The sequence below is a fragment of the Protobothrops mucrosquamatus genome, unplaced genomic scaffold (genome assembly GCF_001527695.2).
Source record: "Protobothrops mucrosquamatus isolate PMUCROS unplaced genomic scaffold, P.Mucros_1.0 scaffold78, whole genome shotgun sequence".
NCBI classification, from domain to species: domain Eukaryota; kingdom Metazoa; phylum Chordata; class Lepidosauria; order Squamata; family Viperidae; genus Protobothrops; species Protobothrops mucrosquamatus.
In genome coordinates, this window is record NW_015386455.1 from 2781426 (window position 1) to 2800687 (window position 19262).

The following is a 19262-nucleotide window of genomic DNA, read 5'->3' on the forward strand; positions in this document are numbered from 1 at the left end:
CTGGTATGGGCTGGTATTATTAAAGAAAGATGAGCTAGTTGGACCTTTTCGGGTTGAAGATGGACTCAAAATCAACTCCCAAAACTACTACCAGTTTTTAGAAGACACTTTCTTCAAGCAGTGGTACAGGAAAAAGGCTGCATCTTTCAAGAAACCATGATTTTTATGCAGGACAATGCTCCATCGCATGCATCGAAGAACTCCTCCACTGCATGGCTAGCCAGTAAAGGCCTCAAAGATGAAAGAATGGGCTCCTTCCTCACCTAAACCCTACAGAGAACTTGTGGGCCCTTCTTAAATGGGAAATGTATGGTGAAGGAAAACAGTACAGCTCTTTAAACAGTATCTGGGAGGCTGTAGATGCTGCTGTACAAAACGTTGTGTCATGGTTCCAATAGATGAGACCAATTAATAGAACTTCAAGGCAAGGAATTCTTCCTTAAAGAACATTTTTATTTGGCTACAAGATAACAGCACATACAAAGGTGAACCCAAGACTAAATTCCCCTCCCCTTGGTTACAAAGTTGCAAGTTGCAATTCCAACCCCAATTTGCTGTCATAAATCATATTCACCAATTGTTAGAAAATGCGGGCACTCCTCCCAGCTCTCCAGCCCGCCAAAATGTTATCAACAATGACCTTGGTTCCCATACATTTGAATTGTTTTGGCTAACTCCGCTTCCTTCTTTTTCTAAACTAAATATGTAGCAACAAAGGAAAATGAAAATGGCTTCAGTTCAGTTTCTCACAGCATTGACATTCGGCTCCCTTTAAAAGAAAGGAGAAATCCTGCAAATTAAATAAGAATAAAAATTAAGAATCCCCTCTCGGTTTACTTGGATGCTTATCATAGAATTTGCGTATAAGTCTATCAGCTTTCACATCAGTACTCTTCATCTAGGTGGCTTCTGATAACGGCTATCCCTTCCACTGCACTAAATATTGCAATTTACCCTTGTATAATCTAGCATCAAGAATACGCTTTACTTCATAATGAGTCTCTCCAGCCACCACAAGCGGGCCAGGTGCTTTCTTAGGAGGAGGTCTCAGAGTTGATTCTCTAAAAGGTTTTAACAGACTGCAGTGAAACACTGGGTGGATCTTTCCTAAAAGACGAGGAGTTTTAATTCTACAGTGACTGGGTTCAAAATCTGCACTATGGGAAATGGTTCCATGTATTTTGACCCCAATTTTTTGCTAGGTAACTTAAGTCTTAGTTACTTTGTAAAAAGATAAACCTTTCCCCCCACCCGGAATGACTTCTGAGGTGCTCTTTTCTTATCAGCCTGTTTTTTTGTAAACCTCTGAGGCTTTTGTTAAAGCTTTTTTTGTATTCTCCCAAACACCTCTCCAAGCAGATACCCATTGATCTAATGTTTGAGAGGTAGGGGGGTCCTGGGGGTATTCAGGCATCGGAATAAAATCCCTTCCAGAGGCTCTTTGAACGGCGTAAGTCCGGTGCTGCTGACTGAGGAGATCAGTCCAATTTGTCTGCTGGTAATCTATGTAGCTTCTAAGATACTGCTCCACCATTGTGTTCACTTTTTCAGCCACTCCATTCGTAGAGGGATGAAAAGCTGATGAGAGTCCTTGTGTAGACCCAATCAGCTTGAGGAAATCCCTCCAAAATCTGGCCGTAAATTGAACTCCTGTCAGAAATTATTCCTTTTGGTGTGCTGTGCAATCGGTAAACATGCTTGAGAAATAACCTGGCTATTTTCTGGGCAGATGGGAGGCCAAAGCATGCTATAAAGTGAGCTTGCTTTGAAAAAAGGTCAATAACAGTCCATATTACCGTATTTCCTTTACTCTCCGATAATTCAGCAATAAAGTCCATAGCGATCTCTTCCCATAGTTGAGAAGGATCTGCAACAGGCTGTAACAGCCCAGGGGGCTTTCCTGGGATCCTCTTCGTGGTAGCACAGACTGCACAGCTTTTTACATAGCTCTCCACATCTTTCTTTAAGCCTGGCTACCAAAATTGCCTCCAAACTAAGTGTAGTATCTTTAAATAGCCAAAGTGACCAGCTTGTTTAATGTCATGACTGCATTGGAGTGCTTGGAGTCTGAGCGATTCAAGCAAATATAATTTCCCCCCTTTCCAAGCTAGCCCATTTAGGATGGTTTGATTTTTTTTGAGCCATTTGTCATTTTTCAGTTCTTGCTTTAATTTCTTTGTCAATGGGTCGTCTGGGTTAGAGGACTTCACGTGTCATTGTTTTCTAGGGGTTATTTGAGAAATAACTTGAGGTGGTGGCATAATAGAATCTATGACTTGTTCATGTTGGCTTTTATATTAAGGCAGTCTGGAGAGGGCATCAGCTAAGAAATTCTTTTCACCCGGTATGTATTTTAGGGTAAAGTTAAAAAGATTAAATATTGCGCCCAGTGTATTTGTTTGGGAGACAGTTTACGGGGAGTTTTCAGTGCCTCTAAGTTTTTGTAATCAGTCCATACTTCAAAAGGCACCTTGAACCCCTCTAGGAAATGACGCCAAGTCAATAAAGCCCATCTGATTGCAAAGGCTTCTTTCTTCCAAATGGCCCACCTCTGCTCTGTGTCAGTGAGTTTTTTGAAGTGTAAGTGCAGGATTGTAAATTTTCTTCATGTTTTTTTTTGTAACAGCACTTCCCCCACAGCCACATCGCTGACATCAGCTTGAACAACAAATTGCTCCTCAGGATGAGGGTGTTTGAAAATTGGTTCTGCAGCAAACAGTCTTTTTAAATTTTCAAAAGCGTTTGGCACTCTAACGACCAGTATAGGATTGACCTGATCGTGGTTTACCCCCATCCTTGCCAGTTTTTAATAGTTCTGTAAGGGGCAAAGCAATCTCAGCAAATGAAGGGATAAATTGGAGGTAGAAATTAGCAAATCCCAAAAAACTTTGGAGCTGTTTCAGAGTTTGTGGGGGCTCCATTCAATCACTGCTTTTACTTCAGCTGGATCCATTTCAATGCCTTCGCTGGAGATTCTGTAACCCAGATAATCCAAACGTGCCTGATGGAACTCACACTTTGAGAGTTTGGGATAGAGTTTAGCGTTCAGCAGTTTCTTTAGTATTTCTCATACTAAAACTGTATGTTCTGCCATAGTCTCTGTATAGATTAAGATGTCATCAAGATACACCAAAACCCCTTTATATAAATGATCATGCAGCACCTGGTTGATCAGCTGCATGAACACAGCAGAAGCTCCTTGTAATCCAAAAGGCATGACTTTAAACTGATAACTACCCAGGGGGCTATTGAAGGCAGTTTTCCATTCATCACCTTTTCTTATTCTCATGTGATAATATGCCTCTCTTAGGTCTAATTTGATAAAAATTCGTCCTTTCGCCAGGTGGGCTAACATGTCCTTCATTAAGGGGAGAGGGTACATATTCTCCACGCTAACAGCACTCAGACCTTTAAAATCAGAGTCTAAGCAATCCATCTTTTTTCTCTTTAAAAAGCACAGGGGCAGCCACTTTGGATTTTGCAGGTTCAATAAAACCCCTCACCAAATTTTTATCAATGTATACCCTCAATTCTTCCACTTTGAGGGGGGGGGGTCATTGCATACATCTTTGGCTTTGGCAATTTAGCTCCTGGCAGAATCTCAATAGCACAATCAGTGATTCTATGGGGGGGAGGGGTAGGATGTCACATTCCATCTTGCTGAACACTTCAGCCAAGTCTCAATATTCACTGGGAATGAGAGGCACTCCTGGCAGGGGATTTGCCACCGCCAAGTTGATCATCAACAGATCAAGAAAACTGACGCATTCCATGAATGGAAGCCTTATGACTGTTATTGAAAAGAAGGGTGGCTATATTGGTCACTGATTTTTTTTTTGAAATGTCACAAATGTTTATTTGTACATTTTGAATTGGTTGTTTATTATTCCCATTTTAAGAAATACAAATAAACAAGTGAGATGAGCAAATTTTCATTTTTCATTTAGTTGCATAATAATTCTGCACACTAATGGTTGCCCAATAATTCTGCACACATAGATATTCTCCTAAGAAAGCCAAAACCTCACTTTTACTTTCTTAAATATTCAGGTTTTAGGTTTATTAATATTTTGGATTGACCAAGAGCATTGTAGTTGTTCAATAAAAAAATTAATCTTTCAGAATACAACTTGCCTAATAATTGTGCCCACAGTGTAGTTATCAAGGTAGGCAAACTGGATTATCTTGAGTCTTTGTCTAGAAAATTTTAAATATAATAAGGAAACAGTAAAAAGCAGCACCCAAATAAAACAGGTACAAAGGTATTACTTTTCTGAAGGGGGGGAACCCCATCTACTTTTACCTAAAGACTAGTGTGAATTTTTTTTGTGAATTCATTTACACATTGTTTTCAGCATTTCCCCATAAGTTTTAAAAGATAATAGTATATTTACAGAAAATGCCATATCAATTCTTCTAAGTAAGATAAATTCTACCACTAAGTGGTATTTGGCTATAAGTTTCATAAATGGATTTTAAAGTAGTAATACATGCATATTTATAGTATTTATGATCAAAGACAAATTTACAAAACACTGTTAAAATCTAACAAGAATTCTTTCCATCCAATGTACGTTCAATAAGCTATTGTCATATTTTCTGAATGACCATACAAGAAGTAAAATGCCATAAAATTCATATAAATTCACTTGATCTGCCCAGATAATCCAGCACTATAGAGCTGAATTTTAAAGGAATATTACTAAGCAAAACCACACCCTACACCTAGGACTTTGCACCTTCTTTCACTTTTATCTAGGGAAAATATTTAGATAATCACATTTGTACATAAAGTTAAATATATTACATTCTGTCCCACAGCATTAAGCATCCTACATTTAGCTACATATATATGTATAGGAAATCAAGGCGAAACATTAAGAAATTAAGGATTTTGTGAAATAAAGACTGGTTTCAAAATAGCTCAACTCTAAAGCTCATTTGAATCAACAAGAAATGCCAGCTCAGAAAATACAATAGTTTATTGCAAAAAAATAAAAATGTTTTGAAAAATCTATAAATACACAGCATCAAGCAAAAATATTCTTATTTATAGAGTTTCTCTCTGACTTCTGGAGGTAGTGTTTTAAAAGGCAAAAAGTATCATTTTTCTTTGCCTAATATGACATACTAACACTTATTAGTTATGAGAAATTAAGATGATCAAACTAACTTTTTTGTAACATTAGTTAATGTTGAAAATCTATGCCTTAACATGCTTGAAAAAAATAACAAGGCTCCATAAATAGATGATTGACATATGATATATAATCCAACACAGTTGAGTTCTTGCCAGCTTTGTCTGCTATGTCTTCCATTTTTCTTATACTGTCTTCCTTTTTTTTTCAGGCATCAGGGTTTTCTGCAATAGCTCTTCCTTTCATATTATGGATCCAAAACATAATTAGGCAGCAGTCTGGTTTTACTTCATTTGGAATAATCTACTTTACTTGCAATTCCAGTGTTTCTCAACAATTTTCTCCAAGACCTCAATGTAAAGGCACCAATTTTTCTTCATTCAGTTTGTCTGATGAGCTAGGTTTCATAGTCATATGATAAAATTTGGAAAAACATAGCCTTAACAATATGTGCCTTTGCTGTTTGCATGATATCTCTACAACAATACTTTGTTTAGAACTTTTTTCGTTTTTCTCAAGTAATAGACTTTTCTTTACATTATAGCTACAGTCACCATTCTCAAGCCTAGTAAAATCTATTACTACTTCAATTAATTGTCTGCCTATTTGCCTTGGGTTGGCATTGTTTTTTGACATCTTGAAGGTTTTTTTAATCTTGAGTAGCAGTAGCAGTAGCACTACTTTCATATTTTAAAAGCCATTAAGTGGTATTATCAAAATATTTCAGGGTAAAGATGATTGTTCCAACAATTTTAAATCCAATTTGTATTTCTTTTTCTATTGTGGATTTTTCTTATTGGCCTCATCTTCAGTGATGTCATGAATTTCAGTCTAGAGTTCTTCATGTGTTTTTGTGCTTGAAGGGTTAAGATGGCTGTATGGACATTCTTGTTTAATGTTATAAGAACAAGCTCTGTCTAAGTGCAGGACAGCAACCTTCATACATAATGCAAAGATTATCAACCCGAACAAGATTTGGATTCATCCAAATCATTAACCAGCTTGTAAAGTTTTGGCTGAGTATGCAGTATATAGCCAATCATTGTAGCTATAGATCAGGGCTTGTGATTTAGCAAGTCATGTACCTCAACACATTAAGGCTTAGCACAATATGTTCCTACTGAAAACTCTTAGGCTGTAAAGACCTGCCTTTAGCACTGGCTACAAAAGTCTATTTGGCTGTAGCCAAGGTTCTGAATGTCTCAAATTCTATTCCTGAATTTACAGTAAGGGAAAATGTTCTGTCTTGAGAAGCCAATAGGCTGAATTCAAGTATGGAATTACTAAATCTTGGCTCATCCTTACTGACAAACCTTAAAGGACTGTGACATCATTCAGTTTGAAGAGGACCCACCGAAAACTTTGATCATCTGAGGAGTCACCACCCAATGAAACAGGGTGAATAGCCACAAGAGAGGACTTTCTCGACTTCAAAGACTTGTTTGTACTATATTTTTCCAAGGAGACGCACGTACAGCCATTAAACATGTTTAGCAAAGTGTGTACAAAATACATTTTATTTGGCAATGGTAAAATAATTAGGTTATTGTAACTAATAGGTTATTTAAAAAGCTTACTTGCTTCCTCCAAGGAATATGTATCATATTGGCAATCATGTTATGAGAAGTGAGTCTGTTTCCCATTTACATTTTAGGAAAAACTGCTTAAATGCTAGGACTAAGTTGCAGCAATGTATTAAAGAGAATGACAAAACTGGATAATGGAGTAAAGTACACACAGAGGTTCGTTCCACTTTAAACTAGCACCTGCCTATTTTTCAGCCTAACTGTCCTTATAAAGTTTAATCTATAGTAGATTAACCCTAAACCTATGGGGAATTCACGCTACAAAAAAAAGTTGAAGCATTGCCTTTACTTCCCAAAGTATTACTTCACTGCATGAATGTGGCGAACATGCCCTTAACAATAAGCTTTAAATAATGTGCATGCATTAAGTTTACTATAGAAAAACACTTTTATGTTTAAGACTAATAGATAAAGTTCAAGTGTCTCTAAAATAAGTTCAGTGTAGCAAAGACTTTAAGAGTTAAGGAAGTTTTGATTATTATACTGAGTTATTTACATACTTTCCAATACAAATATTTGTGGCTAAAATCTTTTCAACTAAACCCCTTAAAGCAGAATTGAAAACTGAAACCTTTTGTAGCTCAGCCCCTTCTTCCTGTGATGTTATCATATAAGTTAAGTAAGCATGGGTAGGGCTTTTTGTTTAATCTTCTCTGTAGACAGAAATGCATAATAGCAGAGTAACATCTAAGGAGAGAGCTGAAATTCAGCAAGAAAGGACATGCTTCGGAATTTTATTCCATCGTACAGTTCAACAACAAGAAGACTGAAAACTGCAACACAGTGATGAAACCTCAACCTCTATTTTCCCAGAAGTTTCAAAGTTACTTAAGTTTTCATGGGATTTATTTGTAATTTTTTTTTATTTGCTGTATTTTTCCAGTGAATGGGAAAGAGCAATCTCAACATTTGAAGAAATTAGATTTTGGATTTTAATTAATTTAAAGGATGATGTTCCTTATTTCTGAAATTTACTACTGCCTAGATTTGTGAACATGAACTACTAATATTTTTGGAAGAAAGGAATGACATACTGATAAGTAGAACTGTGACTTACTGAACTATGAAAATTTCAAATAATGTGGACCCAAGTGAAGGGAAAGACTAGATTTATAAACCAACCGAGGATTTAGCACAACTATAACAAAGGTACAGGCTTACTGAGAAATTCTGTAATTATAAATAATTGTCATTATGGTGGCAAATTCCAATTGTACTATTCAAGACTCATTTAAATATACTTTATATGGCTATGTGTTTAGTATGGTATTTGTCCTTGGTTTAATATCAAACTGTGTTGCTATTTACATCTTTACTTGGACACTAAAAATCAGAAATGAAACTACAACTTACATGCTTAATTTAGCAATATCAGATCTCCTTTTTGTGTTTACATTACCATTCAGGATTTACTCTTTTGCATCAAAAGACTGGCCATTTGGAGATGTACTATGCAAGATTTCTGTCACACTATTTTATACAAACATGTATGGGAGCATTTTGTTTTTAACCAGTATCAGCGTTGACCGTTTTTTAGCAATTGTATATCCATTTCAGTCAAAGACAATCAGAACAAAAAGAAATGCAAAGATCATCTGCATTATAATTTGGATAATTGTGACAATAGGAAGTATACCAGCAAGCTTCTTTCAATCCACCAATGCTCGTGTTAGTTCTGAAGGATGGACACACAATACATGTTTTGAACACTTTTCTGAAAAAACTTGGAAAACTTATCTTTCAAGAATTATTATTTTCATCGAAACAGTAGGCTTTTTTATTCCTCTCATACTGAATGTGACATGCTCTGCAATAGTTATAAGGACATTAAATAAGCCGATTACAATGACCAGGAATAAATTAAGTAAAAAAAAAGTTCTACGAATGATACTCGTTCACTTACTGATTTTCTGTTTCTGCTTTGTTCCGTATAACATCACCCTAATTTTTTATGCCCTCATGAGAACACAAGCCTGGATTAATTGTTCAGTTGTTACTGCTGTTAGAGTTATGTATCCAATCACTCTGTGTATTGCTGTTTCAAACTGTTGTTTTGACCCTATAGTATATTATTTTATTTCAAGCAGTATTCAAAATTCAATAAAAATGAAAAGTTCATCAACTAGAAAACAGAGATTTCCTGAAACTCAAGTTTCTGATATTCAAGTTAGATTCCAAGCCTTAAAAGCAAGAGTACTGGACACTGAATCTACCATATAAATGGTGTTGACAGATTTAGAAAATAGAATGTTTAAGCTATAAATATTCTTCTTGTTTCTACAAATATAAGAGGTTATATTGAATTTAAAACTTGTGAATTTTAAACACTATTTTTAATCTGTAAGCCATTGTTTCCTGAAATTTATATTATCAAATTAGAAAAATATTTCATCTGTTTGGATTAAAAAAAATCTTTGTATTATTCAATGTTGTAGGAAAAGAAGGTGTTATAATAAAGACCTAATAGGTTTCCTTATTATACAATAAATTGTTTTCTTTCTATGTTACTAGTATCAATATTAACATCATTGACTTTAATATTTTATTATTTTATTCAAAGGTATTGAAAAGACCATGGAACTGTATAATAAATTCTACCATATAAAAGTGAAGAGAAGTAGTTTATGGTGATTATTTACCAAACTGAGCCATGGTAAAATCTATTTGAATTATGAAGTATTAAATATAACTTTCAACTATCCCATGGAATTAACAAGTTCTAAGTGAGATATTATTATCTCCAAAATTTTGGTGATAGTTAAAAAAATTCCTACTGTGAATGAGAAAACAATATTTGCATAGCCTTTAGACAGAATATTATGAGATCTTCAGATACATTTTAGGGAAGCATGTTAGTTGATTACAGCAAAAAACTGGAATTATATTGTACCTTAGGAATCCCCACTCTCTATTTGGAATTGGACTGCACGAGTGGCTGGCTGGAACACGCACGCATGCACGCAGCTCAACTTGTGTGAGCGGGGGGCGGCAGGCAATTGCACATATGCACGTCAACCCACCACTCGCACTGCCCAGTTCCCCTCTCCCCTCCAGCTGAACCGCCAACCTCCAGAGGTTGTGGACCTCTGCCTTAGAAAGATACATAAATGCATCTTTCTGAGTAGATAACTTGTGATATTCTTGAATTGTTTCAGCTAGTAATAATAGGGAACAATTAATACACTAAGTTCACAACATAAGATATGTTCATTTAGTTTTAGCTTAAAATATTAATCTAGTTATACAGGTAGTCCTCAACGTATGACTACAATTGACCCCAAAATTTCTATTGCTAAGCAAGACAGTTGTTAAGTGAATTTTGCCCCATTTTATGATCTTTCTTGCCATAGTTGTTAAGTGAATCACTGCAGTTGTTATGTCAGTAACATGGTTGTTAATGTTGCTTCCCCATTGACTTTGCTTGTCAGAGGGTCACAAAAGGTGTTCAGCTGAGCCCAGGAGACTGCAACCATCATAAATACATACCAGTTGCCAAGCATCTGAATTTTGGTCATGTGATGATGGGGATGCCGCAAAGATCATAAGTGTAAACAAAAGTTATAAGTACCTTGCTAATTGTGCTTATTCAGCAATCCATAATTTTAAAAAATGATATTAGTGAGTAAACTCTATTGTGAGATTCTATTTTGTTTTCTTCTGGTCTATACTTTACACATTTGTTCCCTTTAATTTTCTGTTTAGTTCTATTAGTCTTTAAAAGATAGCTGTGAGACCTTAGATGGATTTTATATATTTGTTGGAACTAACACATCCTTTAAATTGCACAATTTGACTTGGAAACTATTATCTTGAGCAACCATTAATTGCTCAGCAACTTCTACCAGAAAAATAAACTACGTCACCTTAAATTACTATACAGACAATAATCAATTGGTTTAATATTCTCAGTGATTTTAGAGGCTCAGCTGCCTGCAGAAAATTTTACAATAATCAAATCATAGTCAAATTAATAGTTGTATAGTAACAGTATGAAAAAAGACTGCATCAGGAATAAGTAAAATTGGCGCATAATTCTCAACTCGAGAAAGGCACCTATGGCTACAATCAATATGAAAACTAGTGAATTAGGAATATATTAATATCCTCAACCAAAGGCAAAATGTGCAAAAAATCACCTTCACATAAAGCTATGTCCAAGGCTGAGGAAATCATTCAAAAGAGATGTTTCCAACATGTAGAAACACATGACTCTTTTTAATTAATTAAAGCAACAATTTTATTTACTAGGCCCACACAATTCTTTTGGAAGCTACACTCAGTTTGTCTCTGCGTGTATGTGCCTGCAAAGCCACTTCTTAGTTAGGAGCAACAAGAGCTTTCAACCTCAAGAGCTGGCCTCCAGCAACCTGCCATTTTAATTCCACATAACCCTCTGGGCCTCCCAGGAACCCAGCATATTTCTTAGAAAATAAATATAGCACGTGGCAATGAGCCAGACTTTACTTTGAAATATTTCTAGTTGCGTGGATATGGAAGGGGGTAGAGTAATTATGGCAAAATATCACAGGAAAGCCTTAGGTTGGACAATGCTACAACTATATTGTAGAAGTCACAGTGTGTGTTTATTTATATAAACATTAAGATAATTAATTATTCCTTGTTATTTGTATTTTATTCTTTTTTTTGGAGACAAAGGACTTTAGGATTCTAAGCATGATTTTTTCCTATGTATGCCAAGATTTTTTTCCTATGATTCAATTCACCAGAACACAGAAGTTCTCTAGTTCATCATGAAGGTTGGGGAGTTCTGGGAGTTGAAAATCCATATATTTTAAAATTGCCAAGTTTCAGAAACAGTTTCTCAAATTAGTATTAAATTGTCTCTGATAATAGTTATTATTACAAATTCTGAGCAGTATCTTGTAAATAATGTTCCAAAATATGCAAATCTAAATGTATTCATTCATTCATGGGTTTCTAATCTGTTATTGTTTTTTTATTTTTTAATCTATTATTCTACAAAACTAGTTTTTTTTCCTCCAAACTTCTCTTAACCTTCTGNCTTCTGAATGTCTGTGTCTATTTAAATATATAAAATTGTTTCATGCATACACACATACAAGCACACACACATTTATCAGAAACTAATTTCCCACATTCTATTATTTTTGTCAGAATCACTTGAGGCAGTCCCACCACTAAAGCAGAACTAAAATGAACTCCTGGCTTCCATGATGACAAGGATATGATCTAGTTCTGCACAAGATAATATCAACCTGCCTCCAGAAGCGGTGAATGCTCCAACACTGGAAGTTTTTAAGAAGACACTGGATAACCATTTGTCTGAAATGGTATAGGGCCATGGTGGCGAACCTATGGCATGGGCACCGGCACGCGCACCGGCGCTCCAGTCCTAGGCCTTCAGCTGGATTTTATAAAACCTTTTCGCTTTGGGCCTCCGCCACCGTGTGCAAAAAAAAAAAGTTCAATCAATCAATCAATTTTAACTTCTCACGGGAAAAAAAAGATCTTGCAAAGTTGGAATTGATTGATTGAACTTTTTAGTCCCACCCAGTCTGCCGTTACCACCGCAGCCACACCCACCCAATGGGCCACGCCCACCCGGCACCCAACAATACATAAGTGGGTTTTGGGCTGCATTTTGGGCACTCAGTCTCTAAAAGGTTCGCCATCACTGGTATAGGGTTTCCTCCCTGAGCAGGGGGTTGGACTAGATGACCTCCAAGGTCCCTTCCAACATCATCATCATCATTATTATTATTATTATTATTACTACTACTACTACTACTATAAGCTCAGATAGAGGAATGAGTGGTCCTCAGCAAAATTAAAGAGACCGTTGCAATAGAAGTTCAAAGAGGAAAAGATTATGAACTTTCAGAATAATACTTGGTTAGCTTGGTTGGTCCAATATCTCAGGGGTTGCCACAAAGAAGAGGAAGTCAAGCTATTCTCCAAAGCATTTGAGGACAGAATAAGAAGCAATGGATGGAAACTAAGGAGAGAAACAACCTAGAACTAAGGAGAAATTTCCTGACAGTTAGAACAATTAATCAGTGGAACAACTTCACTCCAGAATTGTGGGTGCTCCAACACTGGAAGTTTTTAAGAAGAGACTGGACAACCATTTGTCTGAAATGGTGTAGGGTTTCCTGCCTGAGCAGGGGGTTGGACTAGAAGACCTCCAAGGTCCCTTCCAACTCTATTATCATCATCATCATCACCATCATCATCATCATCTACGGGGAACACGGCTTTCTATAACAGTGTCTTACTGTTGAAGGCTATTATAGGTAGTCCTCAACTTATGACCACAATTAAGCCCAAAATTTCTGTTGCTAAGTAAGACATTTGTTAAGTGAGTTTTGCCCCATTTTACTACTTTTCTTGCCACAGTTGTTAAGTGAATCACTGCCATTAAGTTAGTAACACAGTTGTTAAACTAATTTGGTTTCCCCATTGACTTTGCTTGTCAATGGGGAAGGGCGGACAAGGTGATCGCATGACCCCAAGTCACTGCAATCATCATAAATATGAGTCACTTGCCAAGCACCTGAATTTTATCACAGGACATGAAGATGCCACAATGGTTGCTGAGTGTAACAATGATCATAAATCACTTTTTACACTGCCGTTTAACTTTGAATCATCACTAAATGAACTGTTGTAAGTCAAGGATTACCTCCACTTGTATTCGAAAACTCATTTTCCAGATGCATAACTGTACCCTTGTAGGAGATTTATCTGCCTACTTTATCATTGGAAGCAAGATTCCTTTATTGCAAGAAGCTAAGAGGTAGAATTGTAACATGAAGATTCCTTATTTAATCTGTCTTATCATCTGATGTGAATACATTTAAAAAGAAGATCAGTATAGAAGATAGGCCTGTATATCAGCATCTTGAGCATTTAAAAAATTATGTAGGCATCTAATACTTAAAACTTATATTAAGTATAAATAAAATAAAGCTTTCCAAGATCCATTGAAATATCTTAGAAAACACTAAAGAGAGAGCAACTCTGAATGCCACTTGCATCCTTGTGAAAGCTGAGGATGTTTGCCAGGTTCACTGTGCTAGTGTCCTGCCATTCAGTTGGAGGGGAGGAGGAAAGTTGCTGGCATTCTTCACATGCATTCACTTTTGCTGTAACCGCTTGGGAATTAGGGAGGGGAAATATCTTAGGAGATGAAGCAGACTCCTTCTCAGAGGGTTCCAGCCTGGTTCCAAGGCTGTCGTGCCCTGAGGGTGAACTGTTATCTACCCAGCACCTCAGTGTTCTCAAAACAACCCTGCGGCATCACAACTGGCTGCTGGTGGACTGGACAGGCGGGCTGGGTTTGGGAAGACAAAAGAATTGCTTTGTGCTTCGCGCAGGACTTTCAGATTCTGCCTGATTTTTCTGCATCCACTTTATCTCAATAAAAGTTCTTTTGATTAATCTCAATAGAGTCAAGAGTTTTACTTTCCTAAGGGACCAGCTGGGCAGGTCCTTACAATGCTCTTGATTAAATGTTACAAATCAGTTTCTGAAATGGATGATTAAGCATGCCTTCAACACGGAAAAGAAGCTTAAGTTAGGCTGAGACACTTGGGGGGGGTTTACAGGTAGTCCCTGAGTTACGAATGTTCACTTAGCGAATGTTCAAAGTTACAACATCCCCCACCAAAAATACTTACAACTGGGTCCCAAAATTATGTATCTAGCAACATCACAGCAGTTGTTCGCACTTACAAATGACCGCAGAGATGCTGCAACATCCTACTTTGGTGCCACATCTGAGAATCCTGAACTGCTCACACTTACCTCCTGCGTAGCCTTGGGTGCCAGAGCCCTTGTTGAGCCAGGCAGAGAAATGCCGGGCCGGCCTCTCCCCTTCCCTGCCGAGCTCCAGTTTCTCACAAGCGGGTGCAGCCCTGCTCGCCACTTGCTGGAGTGTCAAACCTGCCCGGGTTTCACAAATTTTGTGGCCATAGAGCTGGAGAGCTTGGCGCGCCACCACCCTGCTCCCCTTGCTTGCCAAAAGCACTAATTCCTTTTCCAAATAGCAAGAAGAGCTCCTAAATAATCCGTTGTGTTTCTCTGCTGCGTTTCTCCGCCACTGCAGAACTGGAGAGCTTGGCGCGCCATCGCCCAGTTCACCTCACTTCGTAGCACTTGCTCCTTTTTGGACGCGAGTGGGAAGAAACCACCCAGAGGAAGCTGGCTGCTCCTGTCTAGCTTCCAGATTGGAAGGAAGAGGCTTGGCCGGCCAGGTTCTGCCTCCCCTCCCCTTGCTGCAAGATCTCCTGAACGGAGACTTTGCAGAGGTGCGGGGCGCGGCAATGCCTTTGCAGCTTTGCATAGCACAGGTTGGCAGAACCAGCTTGCCACTCATTGCAAGCACGAGTCTGGAATCCCATTCACGGCCTCGGCCCCTAACCTGGAACCGGAAACAGCCCAAGGAGGGCAGGAGGCTGACCTCAAACGTTTGGGCAAAGCTCCTCTTTGCACTCCGTTTAATCCTGGTTCCCCTCCAAGCAAGAATGGAATGGGAAATAACTTCCATTGCCTGACAGCTGCTCTTGGCTTTGCTGCTTAAAAGCTGCGTCGCAAACGGAAGAAATGTGCAGGGAAACAAAATGAGTTTGTGGGATTAAAAAAAAAAGTTCAATCAAAACTTCCAACCTCACGATGGAAGTTATTGCGCCTATAAGACTTGCACATTCAATTAGCGAATGCGTGGGCAAAAGCAGGGAGTGATCGCATTTGAGTTACACCATTCACTCCTACAAATTCTCAGGTTAGGAATGTAATTGACAGGCTCCATTACATTCGTAACTTGAGGACTACATGTATAGGAGCATCTATAGGATGGTTTTATCAATATAATAGTAGCTAAGGATTAGTTGCATAATTAAAACACTTGAGTACAGCTAAAACCAGAAAATCTTGATATATTCTGTGGAAATCACTTAGTATCATGTCGAGCCCTGCGCGGCCGTCCGGACGGGCAGACAGACCACCGTTCAACCCATCCACCTTACCCTGGCTTCCAGGTTCTCAGAACGACGCTGGGAAGCGACCCGGCCTCCAGACGTCCAGGCCGGTGCTCGGGAGCAAGCCGCAGCGTCGCCGGCCCCTCGGGAAGCTGCCGCCGTCGCCGCCGTTGCCTCCATGGCCTGCGCCTTCCTCTAGCGTCAACTGCAGGCGCCTCGCAGGGCCGACATACGAGGAGGCAGGGAGGCCGGCGTGCAGCTGTCAGAGGCAAGCCCAGCAAGAGAACAAGCTGGGGGAGCAGCCAGTTGAGGCCTTGACTGAAAGTAAAGCAGCCGGTTGAGGCCTTGACTGCTCCTGCAAGTAAAGCAGCCGGCTGGACTGCTCCTGCAAGTAAAGCAGCCGGCTGAGGCCTTGACTGATCCTGCAAGTAGCATCACAGGCTTGGAGCATTCCGGACATGGGGTAGGGTGGAAAAGGCGAAAGGTGCAGGGAGTGCAAATGCTGGTCTGCGGGGTGGGGCTGCATGCTGGTTTGAGGGGTGGGGATGCTAAGGGCATGGTTAATAAGGGGCTGGGGCTGGAAAGGTAACGTGGGTGGGGCTGTTGCGGAGCCTATGTAAGGCACTGGGAGCCAGCGTCTCCCAGTGCTGACTTTATTCTGAATAGAGTGAATTAAACTGCTATTCATCTAACGTACCGGCTACTGGCTGTTTTGTGAAGCACTGAGGCCGGATGCTTTGATTAGAGTTAAAACAATGTTAAAACAATGTTTGATAACCATGACTATCTGACTATCTGAATACATTTGGACTGAACACTTTCAGAAGTAATTAAGCACAGGAATAGAAAATCTGTAAACTGTGAAATTGTAATACTGTTATTACCATAATTAAGTCTCTGAAACAGTAGACCAGCAATCTCCAACCGTTCTCGTTTTGTGGACCAATGGAGGGGGGGGGAAGGGGATGATTCTGTGCAAGCGGCAGGCGAGCACGTGCAGCTCCATTTGCACAAATGGAGTTGCGTGTGCATCTTGTTCTCTTGCTGCACACTCAAGTGGATCTGTGTGCGTGTGCTCGCACTCATTTGCCACTTCCGCAGCCTGGCTCTGAACGGGATGTGGCCCAGTAGTGGGCCACAGCCCAAGGGTTGGGGACCCCTGCAATAGACCACTACGGAAATAGTAAGATTTTTAAAAATCCTATTTACTTCTTAGGATTTAGGACTTCCAATGCTAATGCAAAGTGCTGAATTTACCCTCTTAATCGTTTTGGTCCCCTTCCAGGTAAAACAGTCATCTTTTGATTGCTTTAATGCTTAACTACAAACTAGAAAACTCATGTTTTATCTTTCTTCATTTAATGATGCTGGTCTACAACAAAAATAAAGATTTATTGATTTATTTCTTCCTTTAGTTTACAAGTAGTCCTTGACTTAAAACAGTTCATTTAGTGACCATTCAAAGTTACAATGGCACTGAAAAAGTGATTTATGACCATTTTTCAGTTACAACTTTTGTTAGCATCCCCATGATCATGTGATCAAAATTTAGATGCTTGGCAACTGGTTCATACTTATGATGGTTCCAGTGTCCCGGGGTTATGAGATCACCTTTTGCAACCTTCTGACAAACAAAGCAAAGGAAGCCAGATTAGCTTAACAAATGGGTTACTAACTTAACAACTGCAGTGATTCACTTACCAACTGTGGCAAGAAAAGCAATAAAATGGGGCAAAACTCACTTAACAAATGTCTCACTTAACAACAGAAATGTTGGGCTCAATTGTGGTCATAAGTTGAGAACCACCTGTACTACTGTGTGGTGATACACCATGGTTCTGAAGTTGATTAAACAGAGAACCCAAGAATTGTCCCTCCACTTATAATATTAGATAAGCAAAGATATTCTGTTTATAAGATAGATGGAGTTGACCAATTTTCATTTTTCAATATTATTTAAACAACCCAATACTGGTTTCTAGAAGTGAGTTATGCCCTGTCTTTTTTCCCCAAAACAATAAACTAAAATTAAAGAATAAACTTACATTTGGTTTTTTTAGTCATAGTATTTGAAATCTAATGAAGATATTTTTCTTTTTCCCCTTTACATTGTTTTTAAATTCAAATTTTGTGTAACTGTCCTATAACAAAGACAGGGGACAGAGGGAGTATGTAAAGGCATAGGTAGGATGCCCTAAAGAAGACCAATACTGAACTGACAAGAAAAGATAAATACTTCTATCCTGTTCAAATTGCTTTTTTTTTTTTAATAACCTTCCAATTCACTCTAAGGAGCAGTTGCAAATCCAACAACCAATCTGTTTCCAAACACTGTAGAGAAGCAAAACTATTATAAATGAACAGAAAATGCCTTGGAATGTAGGTCTTCAAACTAGTCTTCACAATTTAAAAAGTACTGTGTGTCCTACTGGGGAAATAGGTATCACTTCAACTCCTACCTCACTTAGACTATACATTTATAAAATTGCCCTAGTGTAAATTCAAAGTTCACCCAATAAACTATACAATACAAATAATTTTATGGAACACAGACCTACCAGTACCATGTTGTTATATGTTTAGAAAACAACTTACTTGTTGCCATGCAAGGGATTCCATAATTTTGTGTTCACAGCCCTCCAGGTGTTTTATCATCTCTCTGGTCAAGCTTGGTTCTGCTTTAATGAAGCTTTCAACAATCATGTATAATTCAAAGGCTTTCAAATCCAGGATGTTGATGATCCATGGAAAAGACAAGTCTGTCTCTACCTTCATGCTCTGTGAAGCATTTCTTGAAGCTTAGGAGAACACAACTAATTAATTTGGAGCAACAAAGTCATGTATAAAATTGTTATACTAAGTTGAGTTATTACAAGACTTTACATTTAAAATAACATTTTAAAGATGGCAGATCCTCTATCACAGAAAATGCTTTGGGAAAAGAAGTTTGTCCCAGGAATGACTGCTTGATAATTTGAACTTACTGCCATATGTAGCCATGACTAGCTCAAGAGCACAAGCCAGCAGAGAGATGTGGAAGATGTCATTGTTCAAGAGTTTGCTGTAAAAAAAAATAGCATACCTCAGTAATAACTTTTTATCATAAAAGCATTCTAAAACAGTTTTACAAAGTGGAGATATCTGAAGAATGTAAACATACCTAAAATTATGAACTGACAGACGTTTTTCTTCCTGTAACAGATATATAACTAAAAATTTAGCATAGCATTTTACAAAGCTAATCTAGAGTATTATAAAAAATAATATACTGAAAACATACCGACTTTAATAAGGATTCCATCACTCTGTAGTATAACCTTACTCCAATTTTGTACCTCTGAAATAGCAAATAAAATATTATTTTGCAAGTGAAACATAATGCTATGAATACAAATTATTTAATCTCTTTTGCCAATTTTTGTGGAACAATTTAATTATACAGTACTACTTTAAAAAGTCTATTATGGCTAGCATCTAAAAATTTAAAAAATAGAATATGCCTATACAAAAAATCATACACAATACCATGACTTTTATAACACATATTATCTTATGACCTAAGAAATACTTCAGTATAT

The 19262-nt window shown here is 38.0% G+C and overlaps 2 protein-coding genes across 2 annotated transcripts in view; one reads left to right on the forward strand and one right to left on the reverse strand.

The window, feature by feature from the left end:
- The window catches only part of RB1 (RB transcriptional corepressor 1), an 83357-nt gene that overhangs the window by 20710 nt on the left and 43385 nt on the right, over window positions 1–19262 (reverse strand). The window contains exons 14-17 of the mRNA XM_015812334.1: window positions 18965–19021; window positions 18845–18876; window positions 18669–18745; window positions 18280–18482 (exon numbers count right to left, since the gene is read on the reverse strand). Of these exons, the coding sequence (XP_015667820.1) occupies window positions 18280–18482; window positions 18669–18745; window positions 18845–18876; window positions 18965–19021 (369 nt within the window). The remainder of the gene's footprint in view (window positions 1–18279; window positions 18483–18668; window positions 18746–18844; window positions 18877–18964; window positions 19022–19262) is intronic.
- On the forward strand, window positions 5937–9336 carry LPAR6 (lysophosphatidic acid receptor 6). The gene has a single exon (XM_015812335.1). It carries the CDS (start codon window positions 7919–7921, stop codon window positions 8942–8944), a length of 1026 nt encoding a protein of 341 aa, XP_015667821.1. The 5' UTR covers window positions 5937–7918; the 3' UTR covers window positions 8945–9336.

Excerpts from the sequence above, each read along its gene's own strand:
- LPAR6 (XM_015812335.1), top strand. The coding sequence starts at position 7,919 with ATGGTGGCAAATTCCAATTGTACTATTCAAGACTCATTTAAATATACT.